Raw genomic sequence first — 12,290 nt, 5'->3', positions numbered from 1 at the left:
CAGTCTAACATGCAGGAATGCCAAGTTGACAACGCGCACTTAATTACATTACACGGAATAGAAAAATCTGTTACGTCTGATATTTTATTTCACAGTAAGTTACCACGGACCAATCAGCAGCCATGTAACGTGCAGTTAGAGTGATTGACAGAGAACCTGACAAGTTAAAAAACAACATGAACGTGAACTTGGGAGGCCCCTGAACTTGGGAGGCCCCTGGGCTTCAGCCCAGGTAAGCCCGTGCATTAAGGCGGCCTTGCCAATAGCATTCTAAGGGGAGATGTTTTTTGCCATTAATGCCATATTAAAGTCTACTGTGGCATTTATAGGGTTGCCAACTGCTATGAAATACAGCAGCAGTGCGAGTATGTTTTTTGTGAATAAACAGTGTTAACACTTAATTACAACATATGATAGCTTTATTAATAGTTTGTTAATTTACAGCTTTACTTTTAACACAGTCCTTTAATTGAAGCATTACCTTTAATATCTGTCTAAAACAAAACACTTGTGACTCCTGCACTAAGGGTTAAAAACGTTATCCCTTCATGTTAATCAACTTGTTGTGACAAACAAAACAAAAATTTATTCTGTAAAATGTAGTTTGCAGGGCATTTCAGATTAAGGTGAAACAGCTAAATAACTCCCTATATAAAAAGAAATATGAATATCACCACCTTTAATGAACCTTAATTATTTATTAATTGTAAATCTTATTAATGTTGGCATTTACTTATAAATTTTTTTAAATCAAGGTTGAAACTGTTAACATTAGTTAATGCACCATGAACTAACATCAATTACTTTAATGACATAAACATGAATTAATAAATGCTTATACACAGCAAAAACTGGAGAGTTAAAATTTCAGTGTTAAACATTTCTGAGTTGAATTCAACACCCAAAGAGTAAATTTATCATATTTAGAGTAAATTGTTGTTCAGAGTTGGAGTTAATCTACAGAGTTAATCATGCCGGTGTTAAACTAACTCCTTGGAGATGTAATTACACTCCGCCCACACATTTTAGTCTTCCAATTCCATGTGTCCTGCAGATTGAATTGTAAGTAAAACTAAATTGTTTACACTATTTTTTGTAATGCTCCTCTGTAACTTTATCTTCTCTATCACCATCTCTGTTTGAAACCTAAAAGTGCATTTTACATCTAACTTGTAAAGTTTGTTGGCTGTTTTATTTAAAGTCACCATCATTGTGATCAGTGTTTCCATTTCATTAGCTCATTTGCATTTTAATGTTCACAGCTAAAGATGGCACACTTTTGCCTGCACCTACAAAGTGGTAATTATAACAGTAAATTACATGTGGGGTATTTTGAGCTAAAACTTCACATTTGCACTCTGGGAACACCAAAGAGTTATTTTACATGTTAGAAATCTCATAATATGAGCCCTTTAACACTTTTTTGAGTCAAAGAAACTCTGGCCTAGTGTTAAAATATTAACTCTGACCTAGTGTTAAAAAATTAACTAACACTTATTTGAGTCAAAGAAACTCTGACCTCGTGTTAAAATTTTAACTCTGACCTAGTGTTAAAAAATTAACTCTCTTGAAAGTGTTCATTTAACTCTGATAAGTGTGGAGCTATATAAACTCTGAAAAAGTGTTGAAATCAACTCTGTGAGTTAATTTAACACTGGAGTTTTTGCTGTGTATACTCTATATTTTCTATAGTTTGTTCATGTTATATAATGCATTTAAAAATGTGAACAAATACAACTTTTTCATATCATATTATTCAGTACACAAACGAATAATCCAGGGTCTGTTCTGCTCACACAACAGTTTACAGTCACAGCTCTAATACAGTAACGTTATGTATGAATATAAACCCTGAACGAGCAACTCGAATTAAACTCGTGTACAATTCGCACAGGATGCCTGTAATCATAGTGACAGTTGTACACTGAATGACTGTACCTTTATCAACAAATTATTATTTTACAATAGAGGCAGAGCTGAGGTGCTATTTTATGTGCAATGTTATGCACTTAAAACAACGCATTGTGCGCAACGTGCGTATATTACACAAGAACAAAATTCAAGCTCACGTATAAACAGTCAGTGATGAAATAAGGATAATAAACAATAATCTATATATCTTAGTAAAGGTATAAATTGCTTTAGTCAAGAGCAGTGAGAGATTAATTGTTTAATTAACATTAGTGATAGATACGCAAAAAAGTTAACTTTTTTTTGCTGTTTACTTTCTCCTAAGCTCTAAATGGTCGTGTTTGAGGATACTTGCAAATACTGGATTTTTGACGAATTACCTTAAGTAAATAAAGCGGCAAAAATACTCACAAGCTCAAAGAGAAGCGAATGCGCGACTTGCTTATTCCCCTCATACAGACAGGTGGATGACATCCAAGTACTGCGAGAGCATTTCGGAAGCAGTCTCGTCTAATGAGTTCTCGGTTCGCTCTCACGGGATTTTGATGTCATCTGACTGCCTCTTGGTTCTTGTGGCGCCAAGTGAAGTTTACCCATGAGTTTAACAACTCGTTGTATCAGCCTCTGGTTAGATCAGCGTAGCGGTCAAAAACGATCACGTACGAGACAAACCAATACAGGACCCTAGGCTTCCTGTGCAAAGACACGTAAATTACCTGGCTGTTTGATTTTCTTAGCCCACGAACTGAAAGGCTTGCCAATCTTCCTCATTTCGCTAAGTCAAGTTAATCTCCATTGGTCTTATACACCTTTATCGATGTCCAAAACATCGGATCCTTCCTGCATTACAAGTATATGTCCATGCTAGCAGAAATAAAGTTTTACCTCAGCTTAACGTGAGATACAGACAGAAAACCCGGAGTGGATCAGGTGCGTATGATTACAGAACGCTTACAGTGGAGAGAGGAACGTGATTTCGCTCCACTCCAGGCTTTGATCACATTCCACTTAACAAGGTGAATACACCGCGTCTTTATGAAAAGTTAATTTAATAATTTTGCAACTGACGGAAATCCGTCGTAGACTCGCTGCAATCGACGGAAATCCGTCGCTACAATGGAGAACTTTAAGCCATGTGATTTATCGAGAGAGTAACCAGTTTGTATTGGGTAACCTACTATAGGGGGAAATTAAATGGCACGGGTCGATAAACGTCACGTGACTCAAAAGTGAAATGTGTATCGGATGCACCGATAGGATTTTTTTGGGCCGATACCGATATTAAACACTTGTATAGAATACTATACAGCTGGTCTATAAGCTAGTTCATTTCTGCATCAAATTATTTTTACTGAACATGGATTGGATCTAATTAACATTTAACTGACCAACATAATAAGAGAGGCACAAATTAAGCTAAAACTATTATAATAAGACAGCATGACAACCTTAAAAGGTGGTTTTTGCTATTCAGCATTTACAACCCCAAATCAGAAAAAGTTGGGACACTGTAGAAATTGTGAGTAAAAAAGGAATAGAATCATTTACAAATCTCATAAACTTATATTTTATTTAAAATAGAATATAGATAACATATCAAATGTTGAAAGTGAGACATTTTGAAATAGCATGCAAAATATTGGCTCATTTTGGATTTCATGAGAGCTACACATTCCAAAAAAAGTTGGGACAGGTAGCAATAAGAGGCCGGAAAATTTAAATGTACATATAAGGAACAGCTTAAGGACAAATTTGCAACTTATTAGGTCAATTGGCAACATGATTGGGTATAAAAAAGCCCGTCAGAGTGGCAGTGTCTGTCGGAAGTCAAGATGGGCAGATAATCACCAATTCCCCCAATGTTGCGGCGAAAAATTGTTTTCCGAGTTTCTCAGAGAAAAATTGCAAAGCGATTGAAGTTATCATCATCTACAGTGCATAATATCATGCAAAGATTCAGAAAATCTGGAAAAATCTCTGTGCGTAAGGGTCAAGGCTGGAAAACCATACTTAATGCCTGTGATCTTCAGGCCCTTAGACGGCACTGCATCACATACAGGAATGCTACTGTAATGGAAATCATAACATGGGCTCTGGAATACTTCCAGAAAACATTGTCAGTGAACACAATCCACCGTTGGATTGCTAAAACTCTATAGGTTTAAAAAGAAGCCATATCTAAACATGACCCAGAAGCGCAGGTGTTTTCTCTGGGCCAAGGCTCATTTAAAAATGGACTTTGGCAAAGTGGAAAACTGTTCTGTGGTCAGACGAATCAAAATTTGAAGTTCTTTTTGGAAAACTGGGACGCCATTTCATCCGGACTAAAGAGGACAAGGACATCCCAAGTTGTTATTAGCGCTCATTTTAGAAACCTGCATCTCTGATGGTATGAGGCTGCATGAGTGCGTGTGGCATGGGCAGCTTACACATCTGAAAAGGCACCATCAATCCTGAAAGGTTATCCAAGTTTTAGAGCAACATATGCTCCCATTCAGACGTTGTCTCTTTCAGGGAAGACCTTGCATTTTCCAACATGACAATGTCAGACCACATACTGCATCAATTACAATGTCATGACTGCGTAGAAGAAGGATCTAAGTACTGAAATGGCGCACAAAAACGGGTGAAATGAGAAATGGCGACACTGTCGGCAGATGGAAGAAACACGTGAAAGTGACAACACTGCCTCTCATAAATAACATGAAGACTTCACAAAGCAAGTCTTACAATTACCAGCCTTACACGAACACCCGTTTGATCGATCAGCAGTGAAACAAAAAAATAAAGAAATCGAAAATTATTCAAATGAACACATATTTGCTAAAAGAAAAGTGAAATATGTTCTGCAATAATATTGGCATGTTGTGCAATTCATCCTCATAAAGAATATAGTTCACAGAACGAAATAATGTACAAAACTGATATTCTGGCGGAGCAGATATAGATGCAATTACATAGACAGATAGATAGATAGATAATTAAGGAGATATATAGATAGATAGATAAATAAATAGATAGATGTATTAATTGTCCACTGGGGAAAGTTGTTTTCATAATAAACCATATCTTCATAATCTACCGAATTATGGTATTCATACATATGCCTTTAGTGTGTTTTATTTTTGATAAAACAATGTATAGCGTACACTCTAAAAACAAACGGTGCTATATAGCACCAAAAGTGGTTCTTTGCTCGTAATCATAGAAGAACCATTTTTAGTGCCATATAGCACCGGTGAAGCACCTGTGTAGAACCATATAGTGCTATGTAGAACCAAATGTGGTGCTATAGTGGTGCTATATGGCCCCTATATGGTTCTACACAGGTGCTTCACCAGTGCTATATGGCACTAAAAACGGTTCTTCTGTGTTTGCCATGATTTCGCAATCAATGCATATTAAATTGTGGGCGTTTCACGGACTATTTATGGACAACTATGGGCGTGTCATGAAGCCGCAAAAGCTGCGCTACATTTAGAATTGATTGTGATTTATTAAGGGAAAAATGCGTAGGATGTGCGTGCGCACGGTTTTATAAATCCGATTATTTCTGTGCGTACGCGCGTCCTATGTTTCATCCGTACGCCACTTCTGACGCAAATCCTACGCAAAGTTTTATAAATGAGGCCCCAGATCTGTCACCCACAGAAAACATTTGGCGCATCATAAAAAGGAAGATGCGACAAAGAAGACCTAAGACAGTTGAGCAACTAGAAGCCTGTTTTAGACAAGAATGGGACAACATTCTAGTGTTGTCAAAATGATCGATATTTCGATACTGAAATTTTAAAATGATTCGAATACTCGTGTCCCGCGGAATCGATACTCCGAGACAAGCTGCGAGTTGTTTTTTATGTAACTCTGCAAACACCAGCTGCGCATTCTCGCTCTCTCTCTCTTTTTCTTTTAAACGGCGCCGCACACACAGTGCACGTGAATGCATTGCTCAGCCTCCTCTCCTCATCTCGTTCGCTCTGGTTTAACAGTAGTACAAGAAAGCCAAGCAGCATTGCTATGTGGAGGTTTTTTCGGATGCGAGTCAAATAAACATGCGAACCCGAAGGACACAAGTGAAGTAAGCCAAATATGCGTTGCTACAGAACCGCGTGCTAACAGCGCTAGCAAAGCACTGAAGGACGGATACGCCGACGAGAGATTGATAATCATCCCAAAGTATTAATTCTAGACTTACCAAATTGTTGTTGATATGCGTGTTGTCACGTTTTGCCTGTAATGATCCAAGTTAATACAATCGCCTCACAGTTATCAGACTTAGGAAATTAGACAGCATTTTAGCTGACAAGAAAATACTTTTACTGTGGTAAAAAGTAAATGAACCCAGATACTGTTGTGCTTAAAGTTCACAAAAACACGTCATTTATTAACCCTCATGTCGTTCAGTGAGGTATATTTTCACATTTACACTATAATCTGTTTATCATATAAATGTTAATGTATTAACATTAACAAACAAAAAGCAATGCATTTGTTTAAGTACTTGTTTATCTTTTTTTACTATGCTAATGCTCACTAGAGAAAAACTATGATAATGCTGCTAAAATTATTCTTTTTTTTACCTTGAATGCCATTGCTCGAATTATTTTTTTTAATTTTGATATATTTTACAATTTGCTTAAATGTTTAATATATCTGCTGTTCATATGTTCATTTATTAGTGTGTTATGATTAGAATGTTGTCCCATATAAAGCACAGCAATGAGATTTGAGAGTGTTTCTTCCTTTTCAGAAAAAGTATCGGAATCGAAACCATTGACATAGTATCGGTATCGAACCAATAATTTTGGTATCGTGACAACACTACAACATTCCTATTCCTAAACATTCAAATTTTCTGGCCTCTTATTGCTACTTGTCCCAACTTTTTTTGGAATGTGTAGCTCTCATGAAATCCAAAAAGAGACAATATTTGGCATGACATTTCAAAATGTCTCACTTTCTACATTTGATATGTTATTTATATTCAATTGTGAATAAAATATAAGTTTATGAGATTTGTAAATTATTCCATTCCTTTTTTACTCACAATTTCTACAGTGTCCCAACTTTTTCTGATTTGGGGTAGTATTTAATTAACAACATTAACTCATTTTTTTTTTTACATGTAATGGATTTCTTTATGCAGTTAATTAATAAACAATTGGTATCGGCCTTTCTCGTGCTATTGCCGATATGCCGATAGTTTCAAATTCATCAAAAATCGGTCGATAAATATCGGCAGCCAATACATCAGTGCATCACTAGTATTTACAACTTACCAGGTTGCCCAATGTCCTCATTGACACTCTTCCAAGCGAGGTCCTTTTTATTCCTGTTTCTATAGAAATAAGAACTTGTGTCGTATAGCTCCAGGTGACTGCTTACGGACAATATCAAGCCTTCATACTGAATAAGTGACTCCGGGCGGGGCTGCCACCACAGCAGCAAGCAGGCTCCTGATTGGTTAACGCGGTGCGAAATTCCTCCAAAGTTAAAATTTTTCTTACATCCAAGACCATTTCGACTCGATTCTGATAGGCAGGAGTTTTTAAATGGCCCTGTGCTTATTTGTGTTTAAGATCGGTCTGAAGACCGTTAAAGGTTTCAATACGGCACGATTTGCGGTGTGACCGGGTCAGAGTCACAGTCTTTGTGTCAAACGTGCTGGGTGTGGAATAAATTGCTGCTGATGTCGGATAACTAGTTATAAATAGGCTATAAATATAAGAAAAACTAAATGACAGCATGAAAATTATAAAAAAAATACATGTTAGTTTACAGTAGCCTATATTCTACATAAAAAAATATTATGTACATTTAATTACTATGGGCGCCCACTGCCACCACAGCTGGAAAAAATTCTAGAGGGAACACTGCACAGGGCTTAAAGTGAAAAAAAATCCTGAGCCTGAACTTTCTGTGGCTCAACCAGGACTTTTACCAAGCCCGTTTTTTCTATTAAAGGTAGGGTAACACATTTTGAAAAATGCTAACGGTAGCCGCCTAGCAGTGAAATCCCGATCCCACCCTCAAGTCAAATCGCCATCCAAAGTCACGCCTCTTTCAACCACATGAACACGCACAGATCAGACGGTCACATCTCATGTCTCATTCACCCGTGAGAAAACTTTGCATTACAAAGTGAATAACACTTCCAAAATAACCAACATAAACAACTGGTTTACATCAGAATTAGTTTAAGCACATGTTCGGTTGTGTAGACGTAGTAACTATATCGTTATGCTAATCCGTAAACGAACACAAATTTCATAAGCAACACAATGTTTCAAAGTAGAATATATGAATCCATCTCAATACAAACATATCGCGTACCTACCTTACCAAAATAAACAGTGCAACGACCCTTTCAGACCCTCTGCCTCCTGCAGCTGTTTGCATCTCGTGGTAAAGCAGTAAAGTTACCGATGTTAATTTGGGTTTTTGCTCTTGCTGATCCAGGCGGTTTTTGCTGTTGTTGTTATAAAAGATGCCTTTCGTTTTGTGGCTCCTGTGTAGGTTGTCAATTCAGCAGAAAAGTTTGCTGTTCTCGTAGTTTACAGGAGGTGAGCGTACGTGAACGCGCCGATGACGTATGGTGTCTGCGTGGACTCGCTGCGCGGTGGGAATTCAAATTACGCTTACGTATGACGGACAAAAAAGGAAACGTCCGTTCGGACCGAAATCTATGATTTGTTGAAAATTTTTTGGTCCTACGCCTTTCACAGATGACATAAATTTCTACAAATACATTTAAACAACTTAACACAGTGATTGCTATCAGGATGTGAGGAGACTTTTAACCAGCATAACTAAAAATGTTTCAGGATCAAATCTGTTACCCTACCTTTAACCAATTCTATGTGCCAAAAAAACTGAAAAAACAAGCTCCAGGTTTTGGAAGTTTACTGCACCAAGTGCCTAAAGCAGGGGTCTCAAACTGGCTGTGGGCCATTTCTGAGATGGACATCTTGTTGGAGGGCCGTAGAGCTATTTTAACATAAAACCACAATATTTCTGTATATGTACTGCATTTAGGGCTGGACCAGAATATTCGAATATTCGCTCCGTGGGTTGACATTCGATTTTCAGTTTTGAGATTCGAATATTTATATAAATATTTTACAGCGTTAATGCAGAGCTTTTGCTAGGCAGGAAGTGCGCTTCACGCTCCCGCTCTATAGGTGGCGCAGAGAGACCAAAAACCATAGCCAACAGCCACCAAATGCCACCAGTGGAAGAGATCGCCTCGAACGGAAAGCACGCCTCCTACTTCGGCATTCACGCTAATAGTGTTGTAAATAACGTTCAGTTTCTTGCAAAAACTGATTGATTTGCTTCACAAGACGTCAATATGTCACTCGGAGTTATGGGGGATTACTTTTTTATTGGAGATATATATATATATATATACTAGTCAACATTTCAAGTGGATCAAAACCTTTCATAAAAGTTGTCTTAAAATATTGGACAATATGCGTTCTTGTCTTAGGACACCTTTGATAAACTTTTTTGATCCACTTCGAATGTTGACTAGTGTATATATATATATATATATATATATATATATATATATATATATATATATATATATATATATATATATATATATATATATATATATATATATATATGCTTTAGCTCTTAAAGTGTGCGGATCGGTTGACTTGCATGACGGAGCACGGGGGTTTCTGCAAAATATCTTCTTTATTGTTCTACTGATGAAAAAACATATTGGATGGTGTAAGTGTAATAATTAAACTTGATTTTGAAAGTATGCTACAGTTTTATTATAGTTTGTTGAACTTCGTTCATTTATTTTCGTTGTTTTATTTAAATAGCCTACCCTTTACGTTGTCAGTAATTACTGTGCTGCTAATTTCTAATACGGTAATGTTTGTTTGTTAGAAAAATGTTAGGCTTCCTTATTAAAAGTATTGCTCGTGTTTTGTTTCACTAATGCTGTTCTCGCAGAACGCATGACAGGTACGCCGCTTCCGGCTTGCGCTGTTCTGTAGTTTATTAATATTTAATAAAGTTTATTAATTCTAAACGTGTCACATGTCCATATTGCACGAAAAAAAGGCACTACACTCCCTTGGGTCCGCAGCAACACATCCGCCACATAATAAAACTGTAGACAGACAAACAGACAGACACACACACACACACACACACACACAGAGATTCCTGCCTTTATTAAAGAGAAAAATATGTTCAGCCCCTCCTTCCGAAGCTTCGAATATTCGATTTCATTTCTACTAGAGCTTCGAAGCTCAAAAAAATGGTATTCAGAACAGCCCTAACTGCATTTAAATTTTATTATTAAACATATAATAATACATAAAACAGTGCTTTCAATCTATTTTATACTTTATAAGAGTAAGTAAATCTTTTCTAAGCCTTATCTTAAATTAATAAATATAAAAATAATACAAACTTTTTATTATTTTTAAACTTTTCTATTAAAACCTTGCACTAAACTAACAAATTAAATTCCTGAATACATTTATGAACAATTATAGCCTATAGATTTATTTTGGACTTGAATATGTTCGATCTCTGTAAAAATTTATATTGCTGCTCCATGTGTAACTGCATAGCAAAGCAACATAATGATATATTAGATATACTTTATTATTCACTTATATTGAGTTGAGTGAGCTTCATGAGACTACTATAGGCTACTTTTATCTTTTGCACGTTTCTCCTCATCTTTCCTCTCTTCATAACCTGGGCACTTGGCTTTTTCCTCATCCGTAGTTTAATATGCGTTGCATTACATCTCCCGCTCGCAATGCTTATGAGGTGTTGCCAATAAAAGCTGTGACTTGAACTAACAAACCCCACGCAGCTTTTCTCTGAGTAACAGAGTAACCCCGAGTTACAGTACAGCTCTTCTTTGTACGAACACTTCAAGTCCCGACCAGATTAACTGATCGCATGGTGACAATGATATGATTGAAGTGAGGTACAGATGAGCAATAAAATCTGATCACGTATTCCGTTATCCTCGCTGGTCAGAGTGAGAGCTGCTCATGGTTGCGTAGCAATGGAGGACGCCCAACCTCTCACGCACATGAAAAAAAGAGTTGCATTTACTCGCGTTTAACACGCGTTTTTAGACCCGACATGTGAACAGCCCCTTAAAAGTTTACATCAATAATTAAACAAATATAAAACAAAGTAAATGAAAATCTTTCTGCTGGGCAGATTATATTATATTTTTGAAAGCAGACACAGGCCGCATAGAAGGGGAGGAATGGTCGCGGGCTGGGAGTTTGAGACCACTGGCCTAAAGCCTTACCATGTCTTGTCCTTTTTCTTCAAGCAATGTCCAGCGCCACTTGTTTTTACTTTCTTCTCCAAAGCAGATGTATTTTCTTCTGGTTTAAGAAAGTTCATTCTCCATAGCGTGCGTAGCCTACAAACTAACTGCGAACTGGTTCACTTTCTGCACTAGACCCGCCCTACTCTCTAGCAATTGGCTAAGACAACCTAATATCATGCCCCTATTGGCTGTGCCCGCTGACTCGTGAATCAAGGTGGTAGGTTGAAGGGGACCGGTTATTATTAGTTTGTTAATTCAAATGTAGCCGCTCGGTATGCGCGCTCAAAATGGAAGTGACGCGCTCGTTTTTTTCCGTGCCGAAAGTGCCGCCGAGTGTAATTTGCAAGTTTTGCCTGCACTGGAGTCCGGACCTTCCCACAAGCCGGAAATCCGTCCCCCGGCCGGAATACTTTAAGCCCTGCACTGCAAATGCTATTTTGACTTGACATTTTTTGTTTTCTTCATTTTACTTTTTAAACAAAACAGCTAGATGCAGACATTTCAGGGACTAAAAACAAATTGTGCAGAGCTGAGTAACATGTTTTAGTCTTGCGCAATATGCCCCAAAGTGAGATCACCCTATTGTCAGCCTGTAAGATCGCTGATACACAACAGTATCGGGGGGGGGGTGGTACTATGGAAGTGAATGGGGCTCACGAAGGGTTTGGGATTAAACATTCTTCAAAAAATCTTCCTTCGTGTTCATCAAGAACAAAAAAAATTTACAGGCTTGTAACAACATAAGAGTGAGTAAATGAAGACTGATTTTTAATTTTTGGATGAACTATCCTTTTAAGCAGAAAGCAGCAGCCGAAGGGGGTTGGTTTTAACCTAAAAGCGACTTTAGTGTAACATCCCATATTTTTCAATTTTCAAAAGTAATCAAATATTAACTATAAATCACTTGTCTTCTCTTCAAATAAAGTTTATACAATTGAAATCTTTAACTACTACACATTTCATGTGGGTTTCAGTTGTTTACCTTGAGCGGCTGCTGGTTCGACTATGGCTTCTGCTCTTGCGAGACCTTCGGCTCCTGGAGCGAGACCTG

At 37.3% G+C, this 12,290-nt stretch overlaps 1 protein-coding gene across 1 annotated transcript in view; it reads right to left on the bottom strand.

The window, feature by feature from the left end:
• The window catches only part of srsf4 (serine and arginine rich splicing factor 4), a 44,625-nt gene that overhangs the window by 20,356 nt on the left and 11,979 nt on the right, over positions 1 to 12,290 (bottom strand). Inside the window, exon 5 of the mRNA XM_065290797.1 lies at positions 12,222 to 12,287. Within this exon, the coding sequence (XP_065146869.1) occupies positions 12,222 to 12,287 (66 nt within the window). The remainder of the gene's footprint in view (positions 1 to 12,221; positions 12,288 to 12,290) is intronic.

Source organism: Paramisgurnus dabryanus, chromosome 19 (assembly GCF_030506205.2).
Source record: "Paramisgurnus dabryanus chromosome 19, PD_genome_1.1, whole genome shotgun sequence".
In the NCBI taxonomy this organism is placed as follows: domain Eukaryota; kingdom Metazoa; phylum Chordata; class Actinopteri; order Cypriniformes; family Cobitidae; genus Paramisgurnus; species Paramisgurnus dabryanus.
The sequence above is the reverse complement of the archived record's forward strand: the minus strand, read 5'-3'. Positions and strand labels throughout refer to the sequence as shown.